Source organism: Grampus griseus (genome assembly GCF_964374135.1).
Source record: "Grampus griseus genome assembly, chromosome: 13".
Classification (NCBI taxonomy): domain Eukaryota; kingdom Metazoa; phylum Chordata; class Mammalia; order Artiodactyla; family Delphinidae; genus Grampus; species Grampus griseus.
Genome location: NC_139007.1, coordinates 73,850,823 through 73,869,614, shown reverse-complemented (window position 1 = coordinate 73,869,614; position 18,792 = coordinate 73,850,823). Strand labels below are relative to the sequence as shown.

Genomic DNA, 18,792 nt, shown 5'->3' with positions numbered 1-18,792 from the left:
TTTCTTTAAATAGATGGCATAAAGGACTACAAATTAGTCATTTACTAAATTCATTATTTTATAAACTTTGGAGGGAACGCCAACCACATCACGGAACGGGGAGCTGGACTGACCATATGCAACTTGGAGAACCGACCTTTTGCAGAAGAGTCCTTGTTATAATTATTTTCAGGCCCAAACAAAAAACTGTCTCTTAATATGAGCAAGTACTTGGCACTTACACTTCAGGGAGAACTTTTCACATATCATTGTGATATTACAGCTTTGATGACAAGTTAACTCTTTGCCACCTGTAAGCAGACTGAACCGCTCCATAAAAAGAAAGAGCAAAGATAGTGGAAACCCAGGTTACTGGTCCCCATGGGCTTATAATAATTGTGATAGAGCGGCAAACACGCTGAAAACAGAGGATTCTGATGGGTTGGAAATATTTGTGCAAGTTCGACAAATTATGCATGGTGTCTCAGACAGAGAAGAGATTACTTCCTTTATTTTTAGGAGAATTCTCTTTATTTGTGTAATGTAGCTTGAAACAACTTTCAAAGCCTCTGACCTGCAGCAAATCACGGTCCATTCAGAAACCAAATTATCGAGGCTTAATGACTAAATGGACACAGAAATAGTATTTCACTACAGGCAACCGCATAGAGTGCAGAAACAGCTCATCTGTCCCCAGACACAGCCTGGAGCTGCCCGTTTTGACGCTTCTGGCTTTCCTTGTTACCTAGTACAAGGTCCAGCCTGGAACAGGGCTCACCAGCCTGGGCAAGGGAAACTGCTGGAAGTTTTGCTTTTCTGCCTCAAAGGCAATAAAGAATGACCCAGAGACCTTCTGTTGTGGCCATGCAGGAGGTGGCCCTGCCCATGCCCAGGGACAACCATTCACACTTACTGCTGTGAAGGGCCCCCTGGAGCTGTCAAGGGCCCCCTGGAGCTGTCAAGGCAGAGGCCTTGGAATGATCTCATTATATCCTTCCACTGGTTAAGGGCTCCCTCCCACTGCCTTCACGGTCAAGTTCAACTCCTAACTACAGGGTCTAAGGGCATCTGCAGTCAGGTGCCTGCCCACTGGTCTGTCTGGAATGATTCCCCCCTAAACGCTGCCCTTTTTCAGGACACCAAGGGCACTTCCAGGCAGCTTCTCTGCACGGCTGTCCTTTCCCTCAGGAGAAGCGAGCACCCTTCCTCAACCCGGCACCTTCAACACTTTGCTTAGATCTATTAGTGTGTCAGCACTAAGCATCCAGGGCAGGGGCTGGGTCTTTCCCGCCTCGGTCACCCAGTGCATAGTGCACGTCAGACAGGCAACAATGTTTTGAATTGGAAGGGAACTTGGAGACCGTATCACCCGAACGTAAAAGAAGTCTCCGTGTTTTTGCTCTGGCCTCTCTCCAGAGCTCCAAAAATGAATTTCTAACTGGCTGATGGATGACTTGACGGGGAAATCCAACAGGCACCTCAGACAACATGGCGCTCCCAGTCACCTCCACCGAAACACCAGCTCGCTCTTTGTGCGCCCTTCCTTCCAGGTCCTCGGGAGTCACCTTGGACCCCTCCTCATATTCCATCCATGTGCAGTTTCTGTGACTCCCAGTCGTCTCCTGGCCACACACCATCCTCTCCATTTCTACCACTACTGCCCCCATCCTGGGCCTATACCACATGCACTAAGGGCTCCTGACCTGTCTCTACTTCCTTCAGGTGACTGATGCCAGGTGGTCCTCCACCCACAAAATCTCAAACGTCCTAGTATGCCCCAGCATGTTACCCAAGGCCCCAATCTCTAGCCAACCTTCCCAGCCTACCAAAGTCCCACTGTGGTCTTGGCTTTCTTTGAGGTTTTACTGCATGGATCGTTTATGCCTTCCTTGTGGCAAGCGAACTGCACAAACCATTTGCTTTAATTTCCCGGTGTTGACGCTCTATTATCCAAGCATCCTGCTGTCCCTGAAGGGTGGCACCACCTTTTATGCTTTTTTTTTTTTTTGCGGTACGCAGGCCTCTCACTGCTGTGGCCTCTCCCGTTGCGGAGCACAGGCTCCGGACGCGCAGGCTCAGCCGCTGGGGCCCCTCCCCTCGCGGAGCACAGGCTCCAGACGCGCAGGCTCAGCGGCCACGGCTCACGGGGCCAGCCGCTCCGCGGCACGTGGGATCTTCCCGGACCGGGGCACGAACCCGTGTCCCCTGCATCGGCAGGCGGACTCCCAACCACTGCGCCACCAGGGAAGCCCCTATGCTTTGTTTTATGTCTCAGTGTGCAGCACACACGGCATCGGAAATACACACTGACTGACCTACTGAAAAGAAAATATCAAGATGTTCAAAATTTAAGTTATTCTTGTGCAAAGATCTCATAAACCTTAATATTCATGGAGCGCTGGAACTCTCCTTGGCCATTTATCACTAACTTGGCTCACAGGGCTGGTACGAGGGGTAATGAATGAGTTCATCTACATAAAGCGTTGGGAAGAGTGTCTGGCCTGTAGCAAGAAGAGCTATTATTTATTATTACTATTATTATTCCCACTGAAATGAGGGCTGAGACTCATTAACACAAAATGTGACCAGCAGTTTCCACACAAACGGCCGTATGCCAAGTGATACAGCTTGGTGAGATATTCGATCTGTAAGTCCGTATCTAAACACGTTAAGAAAAATATACTTAGACCTGATTTATAGCATTGCTGGTCAGTAACTGGTTTGAAAAGAAGGGCTACGGCACTGACCCCGAAAGGCTGGAGTTACAAGCAGATAAGATAGGTGGGCATTTGAGCCTGTCCCCTTAGTGTCTTACAAGATGTGCTTTTCCAGACTGGGACTGGAGTGGAGATCCTGATACTGTGAGGTCACATCGGCAGAGGACACCTTAAGGACCCCCGTGCCCTCCGCGCAGCTGGCTGACCCCCTCACACTGGGTTGGCTCAGCCGTACGTTCTACACTGGACTCCCCAGTGTGGACAGATCAAGGGAACCAAAGGCAGGGTCTCTACCCTGGGGAGGCCTGGATTAACAGGAGACACTGGGTAAGGCGACTTGATAAAGGATAGGACACCCAAAGGAAATAACTGCAAGAGACCTTAGCTGGGTAGAGCTGGCAGCACAAAGGCAGAGGTGTGCGTGAGTGAGACATGCAGTGTTGGGAGGCGAGTAGGGGGCCACAATGCCAGTCCTGGGGGAAGGTTCTGGAGTGAGTAAATATGTCTTCAGAGAAGAAACACAGATAAATTTGAGAACTGGATGATGGATTTTGGAAGGAACAAAGAAGCACGGGGGTTACCCAGTGACTTTCACAGGCTTTACACTCCCCAGAGCTGATTCTTGGGGTTGGGGTAAGTCTCAAACAGGAGACTGACATACACTATGGATTCAGCTTGTATTCTTAGCCCTAGGTCTCCCCCTCAGCACACTGGCCAAGGGCACATACGTAATGCAGGTACCCCTGGAAATCCTTACAGAAGGGTGGCAGTGTGACTATGAATTTTCATTCTGGGTCTTCCAGGGACTATGTACATAAATACCTCTGTTTGATCACTTAACTCAACATAAACTATTTCTCTAATACCTACTTTATACTTGTTCCCTGATTTAATTAGATCTGGCTATAGTCACTGGTATAAAATGTTTTGAATTTTCAATGATACCCAGAAAACAGCAGGGGGGAACCAACTTTTCCAAAAGCAGTATACCACAAATGTTTTATAGGGACATATACTATTTTTATTTTAAAGTTTAATCTGATGTCCATGGGTGGATACTCTGATGAACACGTACATAGTTAAGCCTGTGAACTGCTATGAGCTCCAGATAACATCAACCATATTCCTCCCTCAAATTACAATCCCAGTTGAAAGCGTCATATCCTTCTTCTCAATCTAGCTTTTCTTCCTGTTCATTCATTCCCACCAAATGCTCCAACTGACTCTGACCGTGGCCCATTTATTTAATTTGAAAGCTGGTATTTTGGTTTGTATTAATTTTATTACCCTTTCTTAAACTGCTTAGCTGCTTCTGACTATATGCCTCTTAGTACGGACTAGGATAACAAAGTAAACAAAGGCAACCAAGAGGCACAGAACAAAGAGAAGCGCCACGAGCGCCAGACACTTTCATGGATGTCTTTCCTTCTGACTTGTGTATATCTTGATTGGCAGTTTTATGCTCTGAATCCAAACTGCTAAATGTGGCAGGAAACAAGTAGGCTAGAGATGGAAGTGGAAGAGGAATGGGCCAATTTCATCAATCCCTAGAGAAGACAAAAGGTCAGTACGCTGATGATAGGGGTGGACACTTAGGCGCCACAAGTACCCTTTTCTAGGTTCATAGAAAGTAAGAAAGACAGAGCCTACACATAGGGATGACTAGTGGTAGGTTAAAAATTTAAGCCAATTAAAAAATAATTAACTCAATAATAGAAATATCTGGTAACGTTATTACTCAGCACGTTTCCCAGGCTGAGGCTGATTTCATTTGAAGTAATTTTATATTTATGCTAAAAATATATTAGCATTGGACTTCCCTGGTGGTGCAGTGGTTGAGAATCCGCCTGCCAGTGCAGGGGACATGGGTTCGAGCCCTGGTCTGGCAAGATCCTACATGCCACAGAGCAACTAAGCCCATGCGCCACAACCACTGAGCTTGCGCTCTAGAGCCCACAAGCCACAACTACTGAGCCCGCGTGCCACAACTACTGAAGCCTGCGTGCCTAGAGCCCGTGCTCCGCAACAAGAGAAGCCACAGCGATAAGAAGCCCTCGCACTGCAACAAAGAGTAGCTCCCGCTCGCCGCAACTAGAGAAAGCCCGCGCGCAGCAACGAAGACCCAACGTAGCAAAAGATAAAAATAAATAAAATTTAAAAAACCACAATATTAAAACAAAACAAAACAACATTAGCATCAAACTCAGGGAGAAAAGGTCATTGAAACAAATGGACTAGACCTAGATAACAGTATGTGGTAGAGGGGCAAACATTTTCCTGAGTCACAAAGCTTCCTGTGTCTCATCAACCTGATAAACAGTTTCTGGAAATCGAGAATGCCGCTGGTCACTTCCCTTCTGCTGAAACATGCCAGACTGAAAAGGCAGGGATGAGTTATCTCCTGCTGGACAGATACACGTGTGCCTCTCCTCTGGACACCGGGAAGGGGGCATGGTCACAGAGCAACTGGGCCACTTGCTGCAGCCACGTCAGGATACGAGGAAGTGAGGGATGCCTGCTCCAGAGGAAGGGCACGTTTGGGAGAAAGCAGGAAATCCTGATGTAGAGATAAGAAGAGCAGTGGGAGAGAGACCCAAGCTGGGTGGAGAAGAGGAACCCGACCAGGTCCACACAAATGGGGTGAAAGGACACAGCGATACAAAGGAAGTGAGGCCAGATGGGGAGGGATTTTATACTCTTTTGTGTGCAGCGAGTCTGGATGATTTCAAACTAATCACAGAGATTTCAGGTGTCGGGTTAACTGGGGCCAGGGAACATGGGAGTTAGGAAGGTCACTTGAAGAGACTTAAAAAAAATAAGCTAAGAGGGCTTCCCTCGTGGCGCAGTGGTTGAGAGTCCGCCTGCCAATGTGGGGGACACGGGTTCGTGCCCCGGTCCGGGAAGATCCCACATGCCGCGGAGCGGCTGGGCCCGTGAGCCATGGCCGCTGAGCCTGCGCGTCTGGAGCCTGTGCTCCGCAACGGGAGAGGCCACAACAGTGAGAGGTCCGCGTACTGGGGAAAAAATAAATAAATAAATAAATAAAGCTAAGAGCTTCTTTATTTGTCGGGGGGGTGGTGGGTGGTGTGTGTGGGGAAAGTAAGGCAAGAGGAGAGTGAGGGAAAGGAGAGAGGAGGAGTGGATGATTTTGCAGGAAATATGCCCAACGCTGAGCTTCCGACAGACCTTCTGTGTGATCTCACAGGACGGGAAGCTCTTGACAACACGACTGCTTAGCCATCTCATTTAAAGGCAGCTTGGGGGGACTTCCTTGGTGGCGCAGTGTTGAAGAATCCACCTGCCAATGCAGGGGACACGGGTTCGAGCCCTGGTCCGGGGAGAGATCCCACATGCCGCGGAGCAGCTAAGCTGGTGCGCCACAACTACTGAGCCTGTGCTCTAGAGCTCGCGAGCCACAACTACTGAGCCCACGCGCCACAACTACGGAAGCCTGCATGCCGAGCGCCCGTGCTCTGCAACAAGAGAAGCCACCCAATGAGAAGACTGCACACTGCAACCAAGAGTAGCTCCCTCTCTGCAACTAGAGAAAGCCCTTGCACAGCAATGAAGACCCAGCGCAGCCATAAATAAATAAATAAATAAATAAATTTATTTTAAAAAATAAAGGCAGCTTGAGGAGTGAGTGTGTGTACCTGGCCATGAATCTCTGGAAAATGTGAGGAGTAGTGCACTGGGTTGAAACCTACAAGGTCTGAGTTAATTCATGCCTAACCGAGTGGACCGAGTTTGTAACTATGCATCCCTGAGTAGGGTCGGTGTGCCAGGAGGGAAACATCTCCCCACTGAGCTGCAGAATAACTTCACCAGTGACCTGAATCAGATGCAGCGGAAACAAAACATTCAGTACATACTTTTACAGGAGAGGGAGGAGAACGGAAAACAAAGTGAGCTTAACTGAAATGTGAGAAAGAAAACGGCAATGACTTGGCTGGGTGGGGCCCCAGCTTGCGCTTTCACTGGCCCCCGTTCCCCGCAGACCAGTAACTCTCCACCCAGCATTCGCTGTGGATGACATCACTGATTTCCCAAACACGCTCCAGCAGTTTCCTGCTTTCCAGAGTCAAGCTAAGCGAGGTTGTCAGTGGGGCACCTGTGTAGAGATGTGGCCAGGTCAGGTCAGAGTGGAAATGGAGGCCACACCAGGGCCCGTTTGCTCGTTCAATGAGCTGTTTGTTTTACTGATGATTTTTTAGTCCCCTTTCCCTGGACAGATTTCCGTGCTCTGATGGGGCCAGCCCAGACCAATCATGGCATGTACATATATTCAGTGCCCAGGATCACACGGTCTGTTCCAGAAAGAGCACAGGGGCCAAAGTGAAGGGTGTAGGAAGGGACAGGGGAACTGCCCAGTGAGAGTCACTGCTCCAGACGGACTGGGAGCTCTGACGCACTGCATCTTACAGCCCCCAGCCTAGATGCTTCTCTCTCCCCATTGGTCTGTGAGGCCAAAGCCCTAGGATTCTCTCCACAGTTTCAAGTAGCCGCTGTGTCCCCCAGAAAGGCTCTAACTGGCACCGAACAGCACGTAAACGCTGTAGGAAGTCTTAATCCCTTCAGGGTAAACTGCAGGATGGCTTAAGCCCAAGATTCCAGCTCATATTCTTGTCCTTAGTAACCATTAGGTCCTAATTTTGTGTCCTAAGTTTGTCAATAGAGAAGACTTCATATTCAAGAGGACTTCTAAGTTCCTCTAAGGAGCTAATCTCATTGCCTCGATGTGATATCAAAGGAAAATAGTCCGAGACACCAAAAACTGCCTTCAAATGGACTTCTGCTAGGAATTCACGCTTGGTCGGACACCTCTCCAAGCCAGCTGTTCTGACAACACGTCACCGTGTGAGGAAGCCCCGCACGAAAACAAATTAACATGGAAGAAACGATCTTGCATTTCCTTAGCAGAGTTTGGGGCCAGCAAACATCTGACAAGACTCGACAAACCATACTCAGGAGTGCACTTCTTAGAGGAACATTCCAGCTCTTTTGTCCATTCTTTGGTGTCCCAATTTTCAGGTGTTAAAACACTACAAGAAAGCCAGGAAGGGCAAGATGATTCTACCAGCCTAATGCCGCCTGCCATACGTGTACTCTGACTCCCTTGCAACTAACTGGCCCTGGCTAAACGTTTCCCCAAGTACTTTCAGTTTACCATTTCTCTATTTATTGTATTTTCATGTTATGAAAGTGACATATCCTTGATGCAGTCATTTGAAATAAGCAGAAAAGAAAAGAAGCTGTTCGTAATATCACAGCCCCCTGTCAACATTTTGGTGTCTTTTTAGTCTTTTCTATATGGAATGTAATTTATTTCCCAATAATATAATTTTATAAACTTTGCTTACATATTACTGTTTTTATGTCACAAAATTTATGTCAAATGATTAAACAGCCCTGATAAATTATAAAAACCTAAAGACAATATCAAAGCAATGGGACCACCAGACAAAGACCACCTACTAAACTGGGGAAGGGGTGGGGAATGAGATTGTTTTGGAGAAGTTTTGTAAGTTATGAGATTTATTGAGCACTCGAAACCATAAGCTTTGAAAGAATTTTTGGAAACTTAACAGGGTAATCTGTAGACTATAGGGCTGGAAAATCTTAAAAACAGTCTGCTCTTTTCTCCCCACATCAAAGATCTGGATTTGCTAAACTATTTCTTACAAGGAGAGGTACTAAGTGGTGGTGCATTGGTCAAGGATTTTATACTCTTTTGTAGCTTTCAATAATATGATGGAAAGAATATACAAGAATAAGGTCATTAAAGAGAGGCAAGGATACACACGGAGTTTAGTAGGAACGAAGATATTTTAGGAAGGAAAAATGAGATAGAAAACACTGCCAGTGCACGTAAGGATGGGGCAAAGGTCTTAGATGGCCCTAGCTGAGGAACCCATGTACGACTGGGTGTTTCTATAAAAACAGCACCAGGAAGTGAAATGTACTGGTAAAGTGTCTACACCAACTGGAGGTCACAAATTGGTGATCAACTCCAATTAAAGCAGTAACTAAATAAAACATGATGAAATCATTCAGTGGTAGAAAACTTTGGCCTCTAAGTAAGGATGGAAGGTAACGTAAATATTTAGAAAACTAAATCTGGAGGGGAAAAAACCAAACTCTCCAGCACTTCACCGTGCGATCTGCCAAAGTCAGCAGAGCTGGAGATGTTCATTGTTTGAGGAGGGGCATGCCTGTGTTGAGATCCTCCACTTTCAGACCTACTAGGCAGCCAGGAGGACGGGCGTCCCCTGAGGACACCCCAGAAGGGATTTCTCCTCTGCTGTAAAGCCCACGGTGTTCTGCACGTGTATGACTTTACTGGCCAGCATCTGCCGTAAGGCCCCTCGGGAGAGGACTGGAGCTCGTTCACCTTCATGTGGTTTACAGCACCTCCCACCCGACAGGTATAAATGAATGCGTGAATGAATGAACGAGCTATGCAGAAAAACGGAGGGGCTTTCTGATTTTGAGGTCTCAGTTTGGGCTTTTTTCCTGGAGGGGAGAGACGGATGTGTGCTTCAGAGGCACTCGAATAAGCCCGTGTTGAGTCAGGGTGATTCATCAGGCTAGAATTTTCCCACCTGCAGGAGCCAGTCCCCCCCAGCGTCCCCATCCCCCTTTGCCTCGGTCATCTCAGCAGGAAATTACTACACTGGGTCTCCCACACGTATGATGAATCTTAGAAGCATTCTCACAGACTGTGGCAGGGCCCCGGACGGGGTCAAGTAAAAGTAAATACCAGCCCTTATTAGGCGATCCTGGCCTCCTGCGTTGCGTTTGCCCCGGACACCAGCGGCTTCCTGCTCTGTCACAGAAAGCAGACCGCAGGTCACCGCCTCCACGTGATGCTTCCTGACCTCCAGGAACTGCTTCCTTCCTCGCTCCTCACGTGATTGTTTTGGAGGATTTTACCGCGGGGCCCTGCCGCTTACAGCTCCACCTGGGGGTGGAGGCTCGGGACCTCCTCAGGGAACCCAGGCAGCCGGAGGCCACCCCTCGAGGACTGCTCACACCTTCATTTTCTAACTACCAGCCCGGCATCCAGGAGGAGCAGAGGGGCGGAGGGATGGACTAGTGGTCATGCACACACACACAAGCTGTGGCTGATGGAACCCTGGCTTTCCAGAACTGGTCTTACAAGGCTGTGGATGTGAGGCTATTAGTTGAGGTGGGAGGAGACTCACAAGCATCTATTTGCTTAGTGACCCCACAGATTTAAAATTATGATTGGTATTTAATGACTCTTAAATGCTCAGATACTCAGAAGGTATCATTTATTGACTCACAATTTTTTATACCAAACCATTGTCTTTGTTAATTCCCTTCTATCTACCTTTACTAGCTGCCTGAAGTGGAGAAAGCTGCTTTACTGGGGGCTCCCCACGGCATGGAGCACAGGGCCATGTGCACGTCCCCTGAATGAATGAATTTGTTGGGAGAACTACTGTAGGATTTCAAATCTGTGCAGGACAAGACAGGGCAGATTAGGAACTCAGCTAATTCCCTCCTCAGTTGTGTCCACTGTTCCATGCTCTTTGGGACCCTCGTGGCCGCTTATCCCTGGTCCCTCTGGGCGGGTACTACCGGCTGTGCTCTGCTAAGCAAAGGCCTTCATGGACTGAAGACCAGATCTTTGGCCCTGAGGAGCTGCCGTCAGGGAGGCCATTCTAAGGAATATAAAGCAAGCTCTCCTCGTGTTTTTGTTAACTGAGATAAGATTAAATTATGCTCAATAAATTTTACCCTTTAAAAACGTGTAGGTCTATGAGTTTTGACACACATATACAGTCATGGATCCACCACCACAATTAAAATATAGAGCAGGCGTCCCCAACCCCCAGGCCATGGAACGGTATCAGTCCGCGGCCCGTTAGGAACCCGGCTGCACAGCAGGAGGTGAGCGGCAAGGGAGCGAGCGAAGCTTCATCTGCTGCTCCCCATTGCTCCCCATTGCTCGCACTATGGCCTGAAACGTCCGCCCTCTCCCATCCGTGGAAAAACTGTCTTCCATGAAATTGGTGTCTGGTGCCAAAAAGGTTGGGGACCGCTGATATAGAGTATTTCCATCACCCACAAAAGGTCGCTGGTGCCCCTCTGCAATCTGTCCCCTCTCCCCGTCTGCCCCCTGAACCACTGATCTGAATTTTTTTTTACCTTCAGTTGCACCTTTTCTAAAATTACCATTCAGAACCTGTTTTATTTGAACCCTTCTCTCTCTTCCAGCACCGTCGCTATGCCTCCCTCAATGGGAAACTCCACCGCCAGCTCCTGCGGTTACTCTCCGGTCTCCCCGTGCCGCCTACGATGGTTCTGCCCAGACCCTCGAGGGCTCCTGTTACCCCGTTGGCTCCGGAAACATGGCAGTTTTCCTAGTACCATCCTTTACCGCTTATTTCTCTCGTGCATATCCTTGCTTCTCCCCTGTGTCCACCCTCATGTATATTCTTAAAGCTCTCAGGGCCTTCTTCCTGCCTGCTCCTTTCTTCTGAGTGCTGTGTCTGTATTTCTCGTGGATTCACAGACCATTTTATAGATCCTATAAGCCCTTTCAGCTCTCTACGTCCTGGCCAGACGCATTTCTGGCTCTGTCCATCTGTCTTCTTGACTGTGCTCCTTCCGCGACGGACAGCATCGCTGTCTACACTCAGGCTAGAAGTGTCCTTTGCCCCGAGCCCCACGTGCAGGTGGCTACCTTCAAAATATACCTCGAGGGTTTCCCTGGTGGCGCAGTGGTTGAGAGTCCGCCTGCCGATGCAGGGGATATGGGTTCGTGCCCCTGTCCGGGAAGATCCCACATGCCGCGAAGTGGCTGGGCCCGTGAGCCATGGCCACTGAGCCTGCGCGTCCGTAGCCTGTGTTCCGCGAAGGGAGGGGCCACAGTGGCTGAGCATGCGCGTCCGGAGCACCGCGGCGGGAGGGGCCACAGCAGTGAGAGGCCCGCGTACCGCAAAATAAATAAATAAATAAATAAATAAAAATATACCTCGAATTCGTCTCTACTCCCCATATTTACTTCTACAGCTGCCATGCCAACCTTGATTACCTCTGGCCTCAGCCGATGTCTCCCTGGGTCTGGTTCTCTTTCCTCTAAACATTCTCCACTTTGCTACCAGAGCTGTTTTTCTAAAATATAAATCAGACATTTTTCTTTTCCAGTGGTGAGGACCCTGGGCTTTCACTTCTGAGGGCGCAGGTTCGATCCCTGGTGGGGGAACTAGGATCCCGCAAGCCACGTGGCGTGGCCAAAAAAAAAAAAAAAAAAAGAGAATAAAAACCAGGCATGAAACCCACCTTACTGTAACTCTCCAGTGTGCATGGGATAAAACCCAAGGTCTTTAAGATGTTAGCTGAGATCCTTAACAGTTTGGCCTGGTGTTGCTACCCTAATCCCATTTCTCAGCCTCTCAACCCCTGTCCAGCTCCAGCCACACTGGACCACGCTGGGAAGGGTACCATGTATTTCTGTGCCTTTGAGTCAAAATTCACCGTTTCCCCAGTTCAGAGGTTGATTCTCTTTTTCTTCCACACACCCCCTGCCCCCAACCTGGTAAGAAATAGCTACTGCCTCCCCGGTGCCCTGAGAGTATTTCAAATGGCAACACCAACCCCACACGTACTGGATGCCTCTGTGCTGTTCAGCCCACGGCTCCTCTTAGTATATCCTCACAGCTACTCCTCTTAGTATCTCTGTGCATCACAGGCATTAAGAATTCAAAAAACGCTTATTGAAAACACTTTGCCCAATATCAGACGAAACGTGTAAACATGAAGGCAAGCAACTCTGTACTCATTATGCACTTTTTACCCATCCACTGCCTAAACAACAGAGCCACATGGCTTATTTTAAAAATTGCTATGTTTCCTGTTTGGACTTGATCAGCTTGTAACAACAATGACAGCAACAGAGATGATCAAGATTTTTTGTGCTGAATCTAATCCAGGGGCGTCCCATGAAGAGAACACAAACCAAGGGAAACCACCATATCTCTGTGTGGCTATAATGAAGCATTTTATGTATTAAGCCTATCATCGTGGATTTTAAGTGCTTTGATAAGCTTTCACTTCCGTGCTATCTCCCCTCCGTCCAAAGAGAAGCTTTGAAATAACAATAACCATCCCATAGCAACAATGTCCCGTCACAACAAGGTCAAAAACGAGAACTCATGTGATTTGCTCATTTTCTTAGGCAGAGCTCCCCCCTTAATGTGCTGACAAAGAGGTGAAGGCTGAAAGACTGATCTCCCCAGCCCTGGGGTGGGGGGCTGGTCCTGTCTCTTGGACATGGTGGTGGCCTCCATCTATCCCACCGCAGTGAAGTCTTATCATTCTCAGGGCAGTGATGTGAAGATCCGGAAGCCCTACACTAAGCCACCCCACCACTTCAACAGCAGACTGGCTCCTCCCAAATTATTCTCTTCCATGTTCTATGAGGGGGGAATCGACTTTATGACTCAAGGGATCCTGAAGACAGGGCAGATTAGGAACTGCCGATGCAGGGGACACGGGTTCGTGCCCCGGTCCGAGAGGATCCCACATGCCGCAGGATCGCGGAGCGGCTGGGCCCGTAAGCCATGGCTGTTGAGCCTGCGCGTTGGAGCCTGTGCTCCGCAACGGGAGAGGCCACAACAGTGAGAGGCCCGCGTACCACAAAAAAAAAAAAAAAAGATAAAGAAAAGAAAAATTCAAACCCTGATGGCAGGTGCATTTTTCACCGTGGAAGAGAGTATTTAGGAAAAGAGCAAATACTATGAATTACTTCCCAATACCCAATCTGTAAGGCATTCCCAGAGCATAAGGATTTCAGGCATCATGACAACACAGGCTGGGGAAGGTTTCTGGAGAATGTTACACACTCACCGTTCCAACCAATGGGTAAATGAACCCAGCGCCTATGCTGGCCCGTACGTCACTAATGGGTAGAACGAAATCCTTGGGTACGCCTTTCTTGTCAGGTTGGTGAGACAGGGAAAGGTGGGTCTTAGCCATGCAGATGGGCAAATTTCCAAAACCCTGTAAGAAAGGAAAGGAAACGTGTTCCTTGAGCATAAACGCTCATCTCCTCTACTTGTCTGACCCGCACTCCACAGAATCCCCACGACTCAGATCCACACATACAACAGTGCTTGTTACTGCCTGTTCATTGAACAAGAAGATGGGACAAAAACTCATCTGCACGAGATCATCACCTGGCAAGTTGAGGGTGTCGATTACTTACTTTGGATAATTCTTGTTACAGAAAGGCAGCATTATGTGTGTCTTTGAAGAAAAGGTGGTTCTTTGCAGGCAAGCAAATAACTGCAGGCAGCAGCAGCAGCTGTAGAAACCACTTTCTAAGGATATTAATATCCGGCACTCAGAAAGGTAATCTGGAGAAAGGCTTTGTGACAAGGCTTTTTAGTCCCGTTGTTCGCTCATTCTTAGAGGCTGTCAGGAAGCAAAGAGCCTCTTTGTGTTGTTTTATGAATCATGGCTATTTGATCTGCGATTACATTATATGAACTAAGATGAGGTCACTATTTAAGCCTCTTATTTTTAAGGACCAAAGGCGATGCCTGACCCAGAGTTCCAAAGGTGAAAGGGGAGGCAGTCACATGTGGGGTCTCACAAAAAGGACAGTGTCCTCGCTGCCTGGTCCCGATTAAGGGTACACAGTGCCTCCTCAGAGACTTTGCTAATTAACTGCAACCACATACCTGACGCATAACTTTTAAGGAACATTCCCTCGGTGGACAGACAGAGATAAAAGGAATGCAATCTTCAGAGGTAACCCACACAGAATTTCTTATGATTCAACCTAGAACTATTTGGAAGATTTCAGAGTACTATCAACGGGGGGTGGGGGTGGGGTGTTCCCTTTACTCTTAGATACGGATCAGAAATCTGCTGGGTGGCTATCACAATTGCCCTACAGAAATGGTGCCCAGAATTGTGGGTTTCAGAGATCGATCAAATATTGACATAATTTTTATGAACTGATATGGGTTTGCCAATTTAAAAGTTTGCCAGTAAGAATATATTTTTTAAGAACCCAATATGCTATATACCATCACCGTATTACTTCACAAAAGAAAAGAAGATTTGAAGCCTGAGAAAACATCAGGAAGGACCTAATATTCGAATCAATGATAGTCCTTAAATAGCATTATTAAAAACTTATTAAAAAAAACACCTCATGACAATGACCTTATTTTACTCATTTCATTGCACATGAGTGAAAATTCCACTGCAGAACAATGCCAGTGTGTACAGCAATGTTTGAGGATCATTTATGAAAAAGCACAAGCCAAGAGCATTCTAAGCTCTTGGAAAATCCTAAGAAGAAATGAATTGCCGACTATCTTACCAAACCTGGGAGAATACCCTGGCTAGTGCTGGTAGCACAGGACAAAATATTAAATATGCTTTAAAAATAGAATTTAGCAGTTGGGGGATTAAAAAAAATAGATCAGTGATACTCATCATGAAGCTCTTTTGCCAGCAAGCTCTTGAAGAGCTCTGACTTCTATCTGATCACAGCAAACTGGAGGGGGTGCTTGAGGCACATGGCCCCTTTGGTTAAGGTGGCCGAACGCGCCGCCGTGGAGCCTATTCGACATAACCATTACAGGACTAGACTCTCGCTGCTGAATCTTGGCCATGTGCACGGCAGAAGGTGATGGAGCCTTCAGCCACTGTGGACAATCTCACCACCAAGCCGATGAAGCACCTGTATAAGAAAGAATACCAAGCACCCCCGACTCTATGTGCTGCCGTCCTCTTTGACTGACCTGGCACCACGCTACCGTTTTTAAGACAGTAAGAGGAAGCACTACAGATTAGTTAACTCTTGACTCCACTGCTGCACATCCAGGAACAGTTTCAATGTTTCTGGCTGACTAGCAGGGGCTGAAGATCTCACACACACAGATAAACAGGGACACTACCTGTATCAGACAAATTTATAACCAGAAAAGTCAATGATGTATGTACTCTCACCATAATTACAGTTAACGTCCTACCCAAGGACATTCATTCAATTTTTGTAGACCACAGAGTAGATTAAGCCGAGTTCAGCTGGTGGGACGTACACCAGCTCTCAAGTCAAGGTGAATAATTTCAAAAGCCTAAGCTGGATTTTCCCCCCGAAATGCACAACGTTTACCTGTTCCGTGTAACAATCTATTTTGGATTGTGCCTCCGGAGAGAGTTCAATATCTTCGGCTCCATAGACAGCCTGGGCGATGGTTCTTATCTTTTCCACAATTGGAAGCTGGGAAAACACAAATGACAACAAAATCGTTAACTTCAAGCTGGTTAAAGAATTAAGGGAGAGCTTAGTGAGATTTTCTGTAATTGCTTAAAATTCACTACCAGATTCCCTCCTCATCAACTGTAGTATTTGAAGCAAACACTTTTCTCTTCTATCATCCTTAATGTCCTGAAATTTTCAGATCAGAGATCAACTAGCAAGTAAGAAGCCTTAGATGTTCAACCTGTTCAGAGGCTGCTTATCTAGTTAAATCATTCTTATCCACTGCATCCTTTAACGAAGTTTATACTATGCTTTTTAGTGATCTTTTAAGCCAGAACATAAGTCTCCTAACTAAATAGTGCTGGTGTTTAAGTGGGTCTCAACTTGGGTTATATGACAGAAATGTAGCAGTTCTAAAGGACACATTTTTTTTTTTTTTTTTGGTGAGCAGGAATGGGTTGAGATTTTAATATAAATGCTAATGTGATCAAACACTTTATTGGAAAACCAGAGGTTGAACCTAGTGTCACTTTAGCAAATTATGAGACAACAAGGAGAATGGGACAAATCTGAGAAGACTAGATATGGGCAAATAAGTGTGTGGGGAGGAGATGGAAAAATCTTCCACAGTGTTGGATGCAACGCTTGGATATAGGTTGCTAGTGAAACACTAAAAGTGGCCTCTTCAGAAACAAGGATGGTTCATTAGGAAAGGGATGTGCCATGGATAAAGTGATTCTTAGTTCAAGCAAAGCATTTGACAAAATTGTTCCTAATTTCACTGGGGGTAGAAAACACATAGATGTAATGAAGATGGTTGGTGGATGTACTGTTCAGTGAAGGGCTGCTGGACCAAGTGCTGACAGAATGGACGTCAGCCAAGGGGCAGAAGCCTCTCATGGCCCACCTCAAGGACTTTGCTGGGCAGTGGCAAATTTGCATGAATTACTGCTGATATATACCTAACAGGAGAAAATAAAAGCTAGCTCTGCTCTGCCAATCGATAGTACCCCAAATTACTTTAAAATGTATTTTTTATTACTACAGTTTTTATTACTGTAGAGTTGCTCTGTGGTCTGGAACTGAAATATTGGATGTTTCAACAAATAAAAAAGAAATGAAGGTGCAAGTCATTATGATCTTTCGCTGAAGGACATAAAAGAGGATCTGAATCAACGGAGAGAAATACTTTGTTCATGGGTGAGGAGATGCAATACTGAATAGAGGTCGGTCTCTCAAACTTAATCTATTAGTTCAATCCAATTCCAATAAAAATCCCAAGAGCACTTAGGTTACTTGGCCAACCAATTTTAAAATTCCTAATGAAGAGTAATGGCAAAAATAGGTAAGATAACTTCAAAAATAAATAAAACCAAAAGAACAAAGATAAGGGACCTGCCATACCAGGTATCAATCATACTACAAAACTATGCTGATTAATTCCATGTGGTATCAGCACAGGACGAGATGATTAATCAAGGGAAGATAACAAAGAACATAGAAGGACACCTCAGCAGGTGTGGGATAGTATATAGTAGACATGGCACAAAACAGGGAAAGGACTGACTATTCAACTGACTTTTGGCTGGAGAAATAAAATTAAATTCCTGCCTCACACCAGGCCCCTAAATAAGTCCAATATGGAACAAAGGCAAAATCTTCAAAATCAAAACTCTACATATTGGGGGAAAAAATTGGGGAACTCTTTATTATCCTGAGGTACGGAAGGATTTCTTAAACAAGGTAACAACAGACTCCGCCTTAAAGGAAATGATTTATAGACCTGACATCAAAACTTAAAGTTCCTTGTATTAAAAAAAAAAAAAAGAGGGACTTCCCTGGTGGCGCAGTGGTTCAGAATCCGCCTGCCAATGCAGGGGGCACGGGTTCGAGCCCTGGTCCGGGAGGATCCCACATGCTGCGGAGCAGCTGAGCCCGTGTGCCACAACTGCTGAGCCTGCGCTCTAGAGCCCACGAGCCACAAGTAGAGAAAGCCTGCACACAGCAACGAAGACCCAACACAGCCACATATAAAGAAAATAAATAAATTTATATAAAAAAAAAAGACATCAGAAATAAGGATAAAGCATAAGGAACAGTCTGGGAGAAGATGCTTGCAAATATTTAAAAGATTAGTTACTAGAATGCATAAAACTCCCACAAATTCAGAAAAAGACAAACAAATATTTAATACTAGGCAAAAGAATGACTAATAACAATATGAAAAAATGCCCAATCTCATTAGTGATCAAGGAAAGGCAAATTAAAATGATGAAAAACCAATTTACAACCGTGAGATCAGCAAGACTGAAAGTATGAGAATTTCAAGCATGGGTGAGGATGTGGGGAAGACGACCCTTCAAAGTGCTCTTGGTTGAAATGTTAAAGGTCTCGCCTACCACGACAGCTTCCTAACTGGTTTCTTCACTTCTAACACCCCCCTCCACTCTACTGCAAGTCTAACCTTCTTAAAATGTACGTAAGTAAGAAAAACTCAAGATCACCTCTGCTAAAACTCCCTGAGCGCCCTAAGATCTATCTCAAAGGCCAGCATCTCCAGGAAGCCTGTACTGACCGTCCTCCCTCACACGTGGGCGTTCTCTTCTTTGCCATCCGATAGCCCTGTGATGCTCTGACCTGGGTGTTACGTGGCACCAGAGGTTCAGCAGGGCCTGGCAATGAGTGGCTGCTAGCAAAGCCCATGCCTTGCTGGGATGCACTGATGGACCTCGGATGGTAACAGTGCCAGGATCAAACTCTGATGCTGAAATCTACCGGGTGGCAAGGGGCCTTTTGTAAACTATGTCATAAGAGAAATCAGAGAAGAACCTCCACTTCAGGACT

General features: G+C 46.6%; 1 protein-coding gene across 1 annotated transcript in view; it reads right to left on the bottom strand.

The window, feature by feature from the left end:
• Positions 1 to 18,792, bottom strand: part of MTHFD1L (methylenetetrahydrofolate dehydrogenase (NADP+ dependent) 1 like) — a gene marked incomplete at its 5' end in the record, with an annotated part of 196,300 nt that overhangs the window by 36,406 nt on the left and 141,102 nt on the right. The window contains 2 exons of the mRNA XM_082669412.1: positions 13,575 to 13,727; positions 15,859 to 15,966. Of these exons, the coding sequence (XP_082525538.1) occupies positions 13,575 to 13,727; positions 15,859 to 15,966 (261 nt within the window). The remainder of the gene's footprint in view (positions 1 to 13,574; positions 13,728 to 15,858; positions 15,967 to 18,792) is intronic.